The sequence below is a fragment of the Nyctibius grandis genome, chromosome 3 (genome assembly GCF_013368605.1).
Source record: "Nyctibius grandis isolate bNycGra1 chromosome 3, bNycGra1.pri, whole genome shotgun sequence".
NCBI lineage: Eukaryota > Metazoa > Chordata > Aves > Nyctibiiformes > Nyctibiidae > Nyctibius > Nyctibius grandis.
The window spans coordinates 15,323,177-15,339,112 of record NC_090660.1 but is presented as its reverse complement, the minus strand read 5'-3'; the positions used below and the strand labels follow the sequence as shown (position 1 = coordinate 15,339,112).

Below are 15,936 nucleotides of genomic sequence, written 5' to 3'. Positions count from 1 at the left end.
TTGGTGCTTAAGTACTGGTAAGTAATTCAGTATGTGCTGCTTACCCAGATCACAGGGGTATGGTGAGGCTCATGGAAGGTCCTTGGCTGATTTTCCTGAAGTTGCCAGCTAACTGGAGTGCCAGTCTGCTGGAAAGAACAACTGAGCCCAAGGACAGACGTGCAGTAGACTTCATCCTCCTTGTAGCAGGGGTGAACTTGGTTAATACATTTTCAGTCTTGGTCTGATCTGAGCCAGCATACGATTGTGCTGCTGCTTGCTGGTAGTCCCTTACCAGGTTTGAAACAAACAAACAAAAGACAAAGTAATCTTTTTTTTTTTAAACAAAACACCACATATATTCTTAACAAACAAAAGACAAAGTAATCTTTTTTTTTTTAAACAAAACACCACATATATTCTTTTATAAATTTCAGTAAGCATATAATTTTGTTTAAGGATTAATGAAAAAGATGATCCCACTGCAGCGTTTTGTTAATTATAATGATTCAGAAGAACACCTTGAAGATAAATTCCTCTGAGATCTCCATTGTATTTTATCTGAGCTGGGGGGAAAATATCTGATGGCATAGTATCTTCTGTGATGTAGCTATGTTGGAAAAGTCATCTACCACAGTAATTAAAAATGGACAAGGTGTTTGGGTTTGTAAATCACCGATATGTTATGTACAGATAATAACAGAATAGAAAACTATAAGCGATATCTTTGTTTCAGTTAACTATTGACCATATGGCAATGTACTAGTGATATGGCAACATATTCTGAGATCAAATGGAGATGCAGAGCTTATTATTATAGCTCTGTATGTCAAACTCCCAATGACAGAGAATGTTACCATCCTTATTGTACAATAACCCTGAAATCTTTGTTGTTACTAACTTCCACGTTTTGGCATCGATAGAAACTTTCATGTTTTAGGATCTTGTAAAGTAAAATTAATTTTTGATAGAAAATTTTTAGTTTTCAATGTATTTCCAACTTTATAACACTAAGAATAATTCTATGTATATAGCTTTGATGCTGAGCAAAATAGGGTTGCTCCTGTGTTGAGATATTATTTGAAAATCCTGAAATTTACATTAGATGTAAGTATACATGATAGGAAGGCTTCTGATGCATGTTTTGTAATGGTATGAAACTGCAAAATATTGGTAAAATATATGGCAAGTAATGAATGAACTCTTGTAAGAAGATGAAATTTCTCTGCAGTATCCAGTATGGCTCTCCTGAGGATTGCTTTGGATCCCCAGTAGGTTTTAATTGGAAGGACACTTTTGAAACATGACTTTGAGAGCAGGCTTGTTTATAAATAGAAATAAACTGCAGAGGTTTAAGGCTTTTTTAAAAAAGTTTTTTTCCAACTCCTTCTTAAACTACATCAATACAAGTTTTATTACTCAAGGTACCTTCCAAAATTGCTAGCCTTTAAACAAGCAAGTCTCATAGGTATTTCACTTACTATGATACATTTGCCATATAGACTATCACATTTGTCTGTTTCTCTTTTTTTTACTGTAAGTCAGCAATCTTGCCATGTTCAAGCCTTTTAATCTGTCATTTGTTATACGTACAACATATTCACACTCATAAATCTTTTCTGTTTTCTTATGGCATGCTGGTTTCACCACTAATTTCAATTGACTTTATAATTATACTATGTTTCACTCTTTTATTTTTGGTCCGATTCTCCTCTCTCTTATTTTTTTTTTAATCACTGGAAAAATAATTTGTGTTTAGCATCTGTAACTATGAAAACTTTAGAGTTTTACTTTGCATTTCTAATACCCGTTCTTTATCTGTTTTAGCATCTCCCTGTATTCTTCCCAGTGTTCTTTACTTCCTATTTTCTTGTAAGTATAGCATATTCTATTTTTCCCCTCAGTTCCTATTGACCTGTTTAACCATGTGGAGTTAATTGAAGCTACATCTCACTCCTGAAGAAAATAATTCAATTACTGTATAAGTTTAGTTCCATTTATACACCTTCTCCTTATGCCTGAGGTGTCTTGCTATTTGTCTAAAAAGTATTTAATTAAATATCTTTTTACATAACACATTTATTTAAAATTGCACAGCATCATCTTGGTAGAAAGTAAATTTCAATTCCATTTGCTGATACTGTCCTGTTTCTATTTTCTTTATTCTGTTTGTTTAGTGGTCAGAATCTGACTTGAACTGGTGGGTCCCTGGCAGGTTTCAGGAAACAACCAGTGGTGTAGTTCATCTATCAGTTTGCCTCATCAATGACATGTTTTAAATTGTATCCAAACTAAAATTGAGCTCACAATTGTGACTAGTTGTGTACTAGTCCCATTATTTGTGTTTATGTGACTTTGCTTTACTTAATAGTAATTCTTCTGTCTTTTATGTAGTGACTTCCTCTAATATTTTGGGCTTCTCTGTGTATTCTTAATGGATTGCTTCCTAAGGCAAGATTCAGCATTTTAGGCATCTACTGTATCTAAAGATGTTTAGAGCCTGTCATCCATGAACCACCTCTTAGTAAATGTAAATTTAAGCACAGCTTTATGAACTTCCCGATGAAAGTCTGAGGCTTCAGTGCTGGGCTTTGGAATTGCAGCAACTGGAATTGCAACAATTCCCAAGCCCAAAATTCAAATGGAGATTGATTGCCGCCCCACCCTGCTTTCTCAAATTACCATTACCAGGTTGTAGACCCAAGTCCTTCCATGCACATGCACTGATAATATTTTTTAAAATCTACAGATCGACTCTTGAACTATGATCACACCAGTATGACTCCTGTGAAAAGATGTACTCCTACCTCCATTTCCAAATAATCAAATAAACCGTACTTTCCTATTGCCAGCTACGAAGCTACAAAATTCTCTCTGAGGTCACTGCACACTTTGATTTAAAGCATCAGATACAATATACTTTGTTCTTGGTTTTGTGTAGCAATAGGCATTGTGGTACCTAACTAAGCCTCCCTTGTTTTTGGCACAGTTGGCAGTAGTTGCTAAGTCCTACTCCCTGAGATAGATCTTCATTGGTTTGTCTTTTTAAACTTGTTCTGAAATTTGCCTTAAACCACATTGGTTTTTCTGTTGGTTAGGGTTTTTTTTCTTCTGCCACATCTGTAACTTCCTAATTTCTTGAATTTTTTTTTTTCTTCAAAATTTTAGCCTCCTAATATTAGTCTTTGTAATCTCTTAGAGGCTGTGGTTTCATATTAATATATTGGTGCTGCTGAAACAATATGTGCCACTTAAGCATCATAGTTCTTACTCTGTTTCTGCCTTAGCTGTCTTCTGACTAGCAACGGTATCAGTATTGCCACTTGTACTTTAATCTAGATACATATAAATGGTGGAAGTAAAAAAAAACGCAGTGCTTCATAAAAGCAGATTTTTACAGGGGAAAGTAGCTTTTGGGGATTGGGACCACCTGTAACTGTAACAATCCTGGCTTCTGCACTGACTTGCTCTGTAGCCTGAGGGAAGCCACTTTAGCAGCTCTGCACCATTTTCAATGTATGGCAGCATGTGTTAACTACTTAATTAGTGCTTTATGGAGTTATCAGTTTAGGTTTCTTGTCTGTGAGATTTTCCCTTTGAAAGAGTGTTCTACTTCATTGACTGTTGTCATATTTATGGAAGCCTAAGGTCTTAAAGAGAAGCTGATTGCTGTCCTCGGCAATACGAGGAGTATGTGTGCAAACACTACCCATGCATGTGCGATCCATCTGGCTGTGTGAGGGCAGCTCGCTGCCTCCTGTTCCTCCCAGCTTCTGGCTGAGATTGGAGCATTGCCTTCTCTGTTCACTGCTTTTGGCTGTGGTTATTTTCTTGTGATTTACACTGGGCATGTCTTTTTATTTGCTTGTTTACCACTACATTCTTGATTTCAAAATTTGATAAAAATGTGTTCTTATGATGGGCATTTTCCCAAGACTTGTGGCCGTGTTCAAGATCTTTGCTATCTCTGCAAGTCCCGCAGTGTGGAGAACCATACCATTTGTGCTGGGGTCAAACTGTACTGGGGGCAAGATGATAAGACAAATGCCTCCTGTGTTTTCTAGTGGTTGCCTGCAGTGATACAGGACAAAGCCTAACTGAGGGAGCATATCATATAAGTTTTCCTCATACAAACCATCTGATCCAAGTCTTTTACTCTCAGTAGTCTCCTACTGTTGACTTTAGGACTTTCTCTGGGGTGTTCTTTGTGGGGTTTCTTTTGTTTGTTGGGTTTTTAAAATTATTATTTAAAATAAGGAGAACAAATAATTCTGTATATTTTCCATGAGTTCTCCAGTTCAGGCATGTCCTCACAGACCTGCTGATCCTAGCTAGTGTTGCCAAAAACAGAAAGGAGAGATCAGATTCAGCTTGAGAGCACAGGTTGTACTTACTTACTCCTTCCATCATGCCTCATTTCAGCTGTTGCCAGTAGGTCATATTTGGGATTTATTCCTCTCCAAAAATATGAAAGGACAAATTTGGCAAGGTTACACACAGTTCTGAATCACTTTTTCAGCTCAGAGCTTCTAACTATCCAGCACCTGTTGCATGGGATACCGAAAGATTACCTTTCATCATCCTGTTTTTAATGTGGACTTGTTTTCCCTGAGTATTGGGAAAACTGGGAGAGAGATTGCCTCTTGAACAATTTGTGAATGCCTCTTTAGATGTGGTGTAAATAGCAGTTCTGTGCTTTGCCTAAAAGCATGGTCTTTAAGAAATCTTCTTGGCTCAAATCCTTGACTCTCCAGTGGAGACTACTTTCAGTTGAGCACCTCTGAATCAGAAGAACGAACCTGCTTGGCACATGCATTTCTGAATGTGCCCGTTCATCTCTAAGAGGTACCCAAAAGACTCAAGTGAGGACTCAAGAGACTCCTCCTTTGTGCTTCCCCTTCCCACCCAAGCCAGTTATTTCTGTCAAGGTCAAGGGGGCACTGCTGCAGAACAGGTTGCCTGTGTTAGTAGCAGCCAGCAACATTATGTATTGCAGGCTACCCAAGTATAGGGTATAGCTGGCAGTGTTAACGCACGCAGCTGCATGCACTTGTGTACTAGAAGATGGCCTCTGTGCTGCAAGCTCGTAGGGCTTCAGGTAATCTATTCATGAGCCACCTCTTAATGAACCTGTTGCTGCATGTCCCACAGGAGGTCAAGACATCTTCTATTAATGACAGAAGTCATGGAGTGGCTGAAAAGGCACACGTAGCTCCTTGAGGCAGATGTGTAAAAACACAGATGCTTCTTCAGAGCAGGGATGCTCCCTCCAGATACTCTCCTGTAATACACATATACATCATATTATCACATCCTGTAATACAAATACACATACACATCAGTGGCCCGAACCTCTGAAAGCCTCTAGCCCTGTTTGCCTACTACTTTTCTCTGTTGAAATGACGCATGTTTTTGTGGGCAGTTGTGAATGGAGCTCTTGGAAACTCTGGTATTTAAAGCCTCATCTATGCAATAAGAATGAAATATGAATACTTGCTGCCGTGTTTTCAAAAAGGAGGTAGATGAAACTGATGTGCCAACATAGTGGTGCTATACCCATCTATCTTCCATCTAAATCTCATTAATAATTTAGCTGAAATGTTTTAGAAAGTTTTTATGTCCTTACAAAAATTTGAATGTGTACATGGCATGTATATGTTTGCGTCTGTTCAGGAAACTGTCTGGGATGTCTTGGCAGTATCTGTTCCAGGCTGGCTTTCCATTAGGGCACTCTTATTCTACAGGAAGAAAGCCATTTTTTAGATCACTTTGGGGATTGGATTAAATTGCAGTGAAGTGCTCTTAATATAGAATGTGTTCACCTGAGGACCTAGTGTGAAACAGCTGGGTATACTTCAAGTTTAAACCTTAGCCTATTTTGTGATAGCTTTCCTCTATAGATGAGCCCCATGAGACGTCCTTACTTAGCTCTCAAATTTGATGGCATTTCGAATGAACGCTGTGGAATCATAACCTGCAGCTCCAAGAATATCAAAGGACAAGATAGACAAGTTCTTCCTTATGAAATGTTCCCAGTGTCAAAAGGCCTCAAAAAGGAGTCTGGAACCTGGGGGAGGTTTTTCTTATTTGTATTATTTGTGAGAAAAAGAAATACGACTACCTCTTTCTTTCTTCCATGAAATCATAGAATCACAGAATGGTTTGGGTTGGAAGGGACCTTAAAGATCATCTAGTTCCAACCCCCTGCCATCGGCAGGGACACCTTTCCTCTAGACCAGGTTGCTCAAAGCCCCATCCAACCTGGCCTTAAACACGGCCAGAGAGGGGGCATCCACAGCTTCTCTGGGCAACCTGTTCCAGTGTCTCACCACCCCCACAGTGAAGAATTTCTTCCTAATATCTAATCTAAATCTACCCTCTTTCAGTTTAAAACCATTCCCCCTCGTCCTGTCACTACTTGCCCTTGTAAAAAGCCCCTCTCCAGCTTTCCTGTAGGCCCCCTTCAGATACTGGAGGGTCACTATAAGGTCTCCCCAGAGCCTTCTCTTCTCCAGGCTGAAGAGCCCCAACTCTCTAAGCCTCTCTTCATAGGAGAGGTGCTCCAGCCCTCTGATCATCTTCATGGCCCTCCTCTGGACTCGCTCCAACAGCTCCATGTCCTTCTTATGTTGGGGGCCCCAGAGCTGGACACAGTACTCCAGGTGGGGTCTCATGAGAGTGGAGTAAAGGGGCAGAATCACCTCCCTCGATCTGCTGGCCACGCTTCTTTTGATGCAGCCCAGGATACGGTTGGCCTTCTGGGCTGTGAGCGCACATTGCCGGCTCATGTTGAGCTTCGCATCAACCATCACCCCCAAGTCCTTCTCCTCAGGGCTGCTCTCAGTCCATTCTCTGCCCAGCCTGTATTTGTGCTTGGGATTGCCCCGACCCACATGCAGGACCTTCCATTTGGCCTTGTTGAACTTCATGTGGTTTGCACAGGCCCAGCTCTCAAGCCTGTCAAGGTCCCTCTGGATGGCATCCCTTCCTTCCAGCATGTCGACCACACCGCACAGCTTGGTGTCGTTGGCAAACTTGCTGAGGGCGCACTTAATCCCACTGTCCATGTCACCGACAAAGATGTTAAACAGGACCGGTCCCAATACCAACCCCTGAGGAACGCCACTCGTCACTGGTGTCCACTTGGATATTGAGCCGTTGACCGTAACTCTGTGAGTGCGACCATCCAGCCAATTCCTTATCCACTGAGTGGTCCATCTGTCAAGCCCATGTCTCTCCAATTTAGAGACAAGGATGTCATGTGGGACAGTGTCAAATGCTTTGTACAAGTCCAGGTAGATGACATCAGTTGCTCTTCCCCTATCCACCAGTGCTGTAACCCCATTGTAGAAGGCCACCAAATTTGTCAGGCATGATTTGCCCTTAGTGAAGCCATGTTGGCTGTCACCAATCACCTCCTTGATTTCCATGTGCCTCAGTATAGTTTCCAAGAGGATCTGCCCCATGATCTTGCCAGGCACAGAGGTGAGACTGACTGGCCTGTAGTTCCCCGGGTCTTCCTTTTTCCCCTTCTTGAAGATGAGGGTTATGTTTCCCCTTTTCCAGTCAGTGGGAACTTCACCAGACTGCCATGGCTTCTCAAAAATGATGGATAGCGGCTTAGCAACTTCATCCGCCAGTTCCCTCAGGATCCGTGGATGCACCTCATCAGGTCCCATGGACTTGTACACCTTCAGGTTCCTTAGATGGTCTCGAACCTGATCTTCTCCTACAGTGAGTGGTTCTTTGTCCTTCCAGTCCCTGCTTCTGCCTTCTGTGACTTGGGTGGTGAGGCTAGAGCTCTTGCCGGTGAAGACTGAGGCAAAAAAGTTGTTGAGTACCTCAGCTTAATACTTTGGTGCATGCTGCTGTGAAATATGGCTGGGATTTTTTGGCTGGAGTACTATCAGAGGGGCTTGGGAATTTATTTTTTCTTTTTTTTTTTTCTTAACAGCCACCTTGAATAACAGCTAAAATGGTGAGAATGATTATGTGCACTGTTTTCCGTTTGTCAGTAGTACCCTGATTATAGATTCAATGGAAGAAAAATCACTCCAAAATGAGTCTAAAACTGAAGTGGAAGGGGAGAAGTGAGCAAGCCTACTTTATCTTGATGTTATGGTAAAGGAGAAAAAGAATTTGCTCATCTGAGGAGTGTTCGTTAATATGTTTCCAGTGAAATAAGAAGAATAGAGAGGTATTTGGAAAGCCTTTTGCACTTGTTAGGAGGGGGGGCATTTTTTTCTGCTGTAAGACAGTATGTGGAAAGTTTACTTAATACCTTATGCATAAAAATGCAGAGGTCCTTTTCAAATGTAGTAAAACTTAATCAGACTTTTAAAGAGCTTTGTCACCAAATTACATATTATTAATGTTATCCTTGTTTTTATGGGCATGGTCTTAACAAGTGTTATGTCTAGTATATTGTTATTCCCATCTTTTTGAAGTATGTAAGCTTTCTTTTATTTCTGCTTATATGACTTAAAATAGTCCAACCTATTTAACTTGAGGGTGGAGAAATGCCATTTTCTGTTGTAACGACTGCCCACTTTCAGCGGTAGAATTTTATGTTCTGATTAGTTGCATTTTTGGTTGGCATTTCAAGTTTATCTTTACATGGATGCTTATGCTCTGAGAAGGGAAGACATTCAAAGCAAAAATAATTAAATAGCCTATAACATATGTCCAATGCAACCAGTAATGCCGCCATCTTCCTAGCAGTATCATTGTAAACGTGTAAATATATTTGATTGATGCTGTAAGTAATCAAAGAAACTTACAAAACTATCTACAGAAGGAAAAAAATGGGTACTATAGATCATATTACTGTAAATGTGACATGGCAGCCAAGATAAAAATTGGTGTAGGATTGAAAAGCTTTTAATCGAGTAGAGAAATATTATCAAGGGTACATGTGTGTTTCTCTTATCATGTTAATTTTATCCACAACAACTGTGTCCTGGAAGAAACGTAGATTTTTATAGGAGCAGTGTGTTGAAGTGGCATTTAAAATTAACACCTATACAAAATATAAGGAAAAGAGGAATTAAGGGCATGAGAAAGTGACTTTTTTTTAGGAATTGAAGGTAGACATTGACAACCAAGCCTGCCAGCCACTGCAGGACTGTTTACTGCTGAGCTGTAGTTACCTATTGCTGATGTTTTGCCACAACAGCACTATCACACCATTTGCCTCTTAGTCTCTGCTTAAAACCTACATTCTTTGTGTATGGAAAGGTGACATATTTGCAAAACCACCAGAAGGTGGCTGAAGGACATCTAATGGTTCCCTATGTAACTATTTCCTGGAAACAGAATCAAGAAGTGGTTAACTTTATTTGAAAAGGTAAAGTTAGTGCACACATTCCCCCTCCCAGCAGTAAGAGTTTTGAGGAGGTTTCAACACCAGCGGCAGGGTTATCGCAGTGATCGGCAGCCCATCATTTGAAAAAGTATGACCATTTCCCCAACCCTTTCTCCTCCCAGGCGTCTTTGGGGATGCCTCTTCTAATGCTGGGGTATGTGCAGGTTATTATCAGCAGCACTGGTGTTTTGTGTGCTGCATCAATGTAACATCATATTCTGGAAGGATGTAAGTAAAGTGTATTTTTCTTTCATAAATGATCTATACCTTCTGAGCACTCTTTTCAGAAACACAGAGCAAAACAGTATTTGAGGTGAAATGTACAATAAATTCAGATTATTTTTTTCTTCTTACACATATTTATAGTGACACTTCAAAGGAAGCTGGAACTTTTGTTTGATTCCAGAATGTAAGTGCTGTAAATACATATACTCAGACAAAAAAATGGGCACATACATAGGTTTTTTAGAGCCCTCACTTTGAATTTCTATAATCTGTGCCAATACACTGCAATTCTAAGAAATATTTGCTGTGTAATTGCTGAAGCAGAGGGGGAAAAATTACTGGAAACTGTTATATATTTGCATTGCAGTATCACTGTCTGGGGTTGGTGTCACTTTGTGTGAAATATTTCATATAGTACAGAGTTAAGACTGGAAAAGCTTAACTGTTCACAGATCTTGCTAGTACATACGAACATGTTAATAGGCAAAAAGGGAAAATGAGGCAATCTGCGCTGGACAACTGACGGGAAGTCTTGTGGATTATATATACAGGGGACTAAAGCAGTGAAAGTATAGAAAGGATGTGAGAAAAAAAAACAACTTCTAGCACTGATTTTTTTTTTTTTTTTAAATTTTTTTTTTTTTTCCCCAATCAGTTTTGCAGATCATATTTTTCCTTCTCTGGTACTTGAGCTGTAATCAGTTACAATTACAGAGTTATTTTTGCAGTTAACACTTTAAGAAATTGTTGTTGCTGGTGTTTGTTCATTTGCTTATTCAAGTGGGATGCTTCTTATTAACCATTTTGTCACTTTAGCGTAGGAGAGGACGTGGTTGGTGCGTGAAGGTACAGGAAAGGCATGAGGATCCCTGAAGCTCCTTGTGAGCACTGCAGATGTATCTGAAAATACTGAGTGATTTTGTGATTAAAATGAGATTACTTTCAGCGCAGATGAATGACAAGCAATGAGGAGAGAACAAAACAGACTTCTATGCAACACTATGCCTATAGCAAAACATAAAACCTGGACAATGACTGGTTCCTGACTATGTGTTACTGCTCAGGAAGAGGGCATTGGGTTTCTTTTGGGTAGTTTTCTGCAAACACCTGCTCAGTGCTAGTTTAAAAAAAAAATTGTTAGAAATTATTATGGAAAAGGAGTAGAGGACGAAAGAGAAGGCTTGAATATGCCACATTATAAATCCCTATCTTGAATATTGTGTGCCACTTTGGACCCTGTTCCAAGATGTAGTAGAAGAGGAAGAGGCATGGAGAAGAACGAGAGGCTTGGGCTGGTTTCTGGAAGAAGAAAAGGTAAATAAGATTGGGACTAATCAAACTGGAGAAGGGATATGATGAAAGGGATGAAGAAAGTAAAGATGTAAGTTCCAGAACTTACCGCAAGAAGATACTTTGGAAGACAAAACCATAGTGGTTTCAAAAGTAAATTGGACAATCTCATGGGGGATAAGGATTTAATTAGATGGTTTGGGTGCACCCTATGGTTCTGGGCATGCGAATTTGAGGAATAGCTAAATTTCTGGTGGCTGGAGCTGGGGAAAATACTTGGACAGCATCGTTCACACCTCCCATCTTCTTATGCTTGTTCCTTAGACATGTGTCCTAAGCCTTTCACAAACAGCATACTCTGTCAGACAAACCTTTGAATTGAGTGCCACGACTAGTACATGTGTACTCGAAAAGAAGTGTGCAAAAGAGGCTTGGCTGTCGTTAGAGCACCTGTTTGGAAGTGTCCCCAGTGTTATTGCAGGGAGGGGAGTGTGTGTACTCAAGGCTTGCTGTATAAGCTAAACCAAACTTCTCCAGAATTTGGAATACAGTAACAGTGAGACATGAATAGCTTAGAGAGGAGTTTGGGACTGTAACTTTTGGATTGTTGTGAAGTTGTGTGTTACTTGTTTTGGTTTTAACTCTGTTTATCTAGATGTCTGGCATCATGCATTTTAATGGTTATCCTCCTCATATTGTGGAGAGGTGGCTTTTTTCTGTCTTCTGCCAGTGGAATGGGGATGATGATACCTTTGCTGTTCTGCCCCTTTTGCAACTTCTATATTTATCTGTTGCCTCTAGCTTTTCTTTTTCTTCTTAAGAGCAGCTGCATGAAAATGATGACTGTTACCAGGTTTTGATTAGCAGCTGCAAAACCAAGTAGTCCTCTTAATTTCATTTTGCATCTGTATGGTGAAGCTTCGTGCAGTAGTAGTAGTATGTCTTCACCTTTGAGAAGATCACATTACATTAATTAACAGTTTGCAGTTGGAAGGGTTTTTTTGTCGCTGTAAGAGCTGTTTCTTCACCTCTTAAACAAACATAGTTCTGCATTAGTTGACACTATCCAGGGTAAATTGTCTTTTTTTTTTTTTTTTTCAAGGCCCTTACTGGTTTTGGAAGGCTCAGTTTGAAAGGAGAAGGCTGTGGTGGTTTGTTTGTCTTTGACATGCTATCGCCATTAACGTTTTAAAATGCAGAACTGCTTTTGGTTTGTCATGAAATCTGTATTTTAAAATTGTAAAATACAGTTGTAACTAACCTGAAAATAAGTAACCTCAACGCAAACTTCGTGCAAGGAAATCTATGGCAGTACAGTTAATTCTCTCTGGCACTTTTTCCTCTTATTTTCATCCTCATTTGATGCAACACATGGCCAAGACTGTCCAGTGATGTAACCTTTGCCTTTTTATATATAGCATGAAGTACTGCTTTACATCTATGAGTTCTCTTAACTTTTGAGGACCGAATGTCAAAAGAAAGAGCCCCCTATGATTTAAGGTGTAGAAGGTCACAAACTTACAGCAATAATGACAAACACTAATGAACGCATTTTAATTCTGTCGGTGCTGTTTCCTAATCCGTACCAGCTGGCTGAACCAGAGGTACGGTTTCTAAAGCCGACAGGTTTTTGATTCCAGTCTAAGTATCCTAAAAGCGTGTTTACAAGATTGGATGTAGGAGACTTCTTCCACTGAATTGCAGCTGTCCCTTGTTTGTGGTTTGAAACTGCAACTATTGACAAGTGCAGACAGAGTTTATATAAAAACTGAGAAGGTTTCTTGCCAATTCAATAAGCATGAAAAGTGGTATGCGGTGTTTACATCTTGGTGGGTCTTGCCAAAAGTTTTGTCTCTCAAAGTGCGTAATTGTTGACTCTTACATCTCAAAAGTAATTTTCTGGTATTTGAGTATGTCTTTGGAAGTATGACTCGTGGGAAAAGATCTACTCAAAGCTCTTACATAAATTTACTGACTTTTTTTTGGCTTAGTCTAGTCTATTGTGCTCTCCTGGTTCTCCATTTTTTTCACTACCGCTAGGACAAAAGCTGTAAAATCTTATATCAGGGTTTAGAAATTCGAGGTGATTTCAGTTGTTTTAATTTACCTTTCCTATGGAAAACCAAACTGTTGCAGCCAGTGATACCATTTCATCTTGTCTTCCTAATGAAATATAGGGTGACAGTGGTGTTCCTGCAAATTCCCTTTGAAGGGAATTCTTTTAAAGCAATGTAATCAACGTAGTGTGGTTTACAAGGGAAAAGTATCAAAAGCATCCCTCATCAATTTCATATTTGGTATGCATCAAATTTTTATTTATTCTGCTGAAATGAAAAAAACGAATTTGATAAGCCATGAAAAATTTAGGAATAAATGTGAAACTTCCGTGGCAATATAAAATATTAACTTTCCATTTCATTTTGTTCACCTCTGTTGTCTCTGAGGCGGATCACAAACTGAATTCAGTTTCTTACTCTTCACTTTAAACAATTGAAAAGTCTTGAGTTGTCTTTAACTTCTTCACAAAAAGTGATATGGTAAGAGGATTAAATCACTTATACAATAAAGATGTTAAAAAGTAAAATACAACTTTATTATTGTATAGCTCCTTTGGCAGATGACTTGCCTAATTAATCATAATAGATTTATAAGCAAAGATTTCTTTATTTTAAAATATTTGATATAAAGACTTCATTTATATCTGAAGGCAGTTTCCGAAATACAAATAGAAAAACGTATAATGTTCTAAAAAAATAGCATTGCATATTATTAGAACTTAAAAATACAGCTTCTTCAGAAAGCTAATGATGAGTTAAGCAAGATCCTTCAATGGCATTTAATTAACAACTTATTTATACTTGGTTTATCTTGTACTTTTTCAGAACTCATATGCATGATGTCCTGAAGTACCTGTCTGTGAGACAAGGGCTGTGGGTTTCCGCTAGATTTTAACAAAGTCTCAGACCTCAGTTTTCAGGAAAAGGCTTTCAAAACTTTCCTATCTTGGCCTGTAACACATTTTTTTCCAACATTTTTAACCCTACTGTTCCTTCCCCTCAAAAGCATACTTCATTACTTTAATCTGACAAATTTTATGGAGATTTTACATGGAGACTTTAACATACAGATGGATTATAGATCCAAGATGTTCTCTTATTTTCTCTTATGAATGCTAATTATTTGATATTATGTTTCTAATGTGGAATACACAAAAACCTTGATCCTCTGTGCCATGAGGAATGGCCTGTTTACTTTCATGTCTTCAAATTCTGCCTATTTAAGTGACTGGGAACAAGACCAGAAAGCCATAATGCTCTACTTGCCAATTCTAATAGCAAAAATTGTTTAGACTTGAGAAATATCTCATTGTCTATGAATCCATTAAAATATCCAACACTGCATGGGTCTTGTTTCTCTCTCACAAAAGTATAGTCTGTATTTCTTCATTTCCACTTTCCTTTAGAGACTATTATGCTTTATATGATCTTGTCAATCAAGTTCTTTATTTGGCTTATTGTGGGTGTCGTTTTCTTCCGTATATTAACTTCTCGTGGCGTTTGAAACAAAAGGCTTCTGCTTTCTCTTTGCAATCGTGATGCTGTTAGGCGACTTAAAGATGTTGGAAAGGGAGAAAGCACGGTGTTAACTTACTGAAGTGCATTGGTAATAGGAACATTAAATAAACCTTTCTCTTGCTTCTAAAAATAAGTATACGACGATTGGTCTGCTTGGCTTGTCTGAAATGTATTTTCTCACAACTGTAAAATTAATTTGTTGGATGCCTTTGTCACTTTAATTTTGCTCTGTGCACAGTGTCTATTTCTGTAATATTTCAGTAACTTCCAGGGGACTGAGTTTCATATTTACGGTGTGTTCTTAATATGACTAGCGTGTTTTCATGCTAATAGGGATTTTGAAACTGCTGAGCTACTAAAATGTAATTAATAGAATGTTATTGTTTAAACTATTTCCAGGTACATCCACCTTTATGGAAGCATTAGCAGCCAATGGTACAACCAACATACAGACATCTGTAACAGGAGTGACAGCCAGCAAACGGAGGTTTATTGATGACAGGAGAGATCAACCTTTTGATAAAAGGCTACGTTTCAGCGTGAGACAAACGGAGAGCGCGTACCGGTACAGAGACATTGTTGTCAGGAAACAAGATGGATTCACACACATTTTGCTCTCAACAAAATCATCTGAAAATAATTCACTAAATCCAGAGGTCAGAACAATTCTGATTTGGGGTGGGGGAAGGGTGCTTGAGGGAATTGTAAGTCTCTGCCTCATTTATGTCTGTTATTCAGGTACAAGCATACATGAAACAAGATGCAGGTTGTTGCTTGCAAGATGTTATGCATGCAACTGACTTTAAGTGTAATTCGGTCGAGTTTTAACTACATTATCTGAACGTGTACGTGTACTGTCTATTATAAGACATGTGGCAATTTATGAAGTGCAACTTGAAACAAGCTTTAGCCTGAATTAAGGTTCTTTTTTTCTGAACTGGTTGCATATGCCATCTGCTGTCCAAATTAGAGAAATGCTGAATGAGTGCTTTAGTTACAGATAACATCTAATAGGTCTTTTCTTAATGATTTCATTATCTTAGTCTAATTACATTTTTAAAATGCAAAGCTTCTAATACTTCTTTTTTTAACTTATTTTGGGATAATGAAAAAAGTTCACTTTTCTAATACGATGGTTGAGTGGATCCTAAGGAAAAATTAAAGATGTCGAAGATCTCATGGGGGGGAGGAGGGGAGAAGAACAGTATGCTAGTTTTCAATGATGTAATACAAAGATTCTAATGAATTTTTGATTTTTCAGGTAATGAAGGAAGTCCAAAGTGCACTGAACACAGCAGCTGCAGATGACAGTAAACTTGTGCTGTTCAGTGCAGTTGGTAGCATTTTCTGCTGTGGTCTTGATTTTATTTATTTTATACGACGTTTAACAGATGATAGAAAAAAGGAAAGCACTAAGATGGCAGAAGCTATTAGGTATGTAAGATTATCTTCAGTCATCTGAGTGGGTATTCTTCATTGTGTAGTGTGGCTTGTTTTATCTTT

General features: G+C 38.7%; 1 protein-coding gene across 1 annotated transcript in view; it reads left to right on the top strand.

Moving 5' to 3' along the window:
* Positions 1-15,936, top strand: part of CDYL (chromodomain Y like) — a 109,186-nt gene that overhangs the window by 82,189 nt on the left and 11,061 nt on the right. Inside the window, exons 3-4 of the mRNA XM_068396937.1 lie at positions 14,833-15,089; positions 15,695-15,867. Of these exons, the coding sequence (XP_068253038.1) occupies positions 14,833-15,089; positions 15,695-15,867 (430 nt within the window). The remainder of the gene's footprint in view (positions 1-14,832; positions 15,090-15,694; positions 15,868-15,936) is intronic.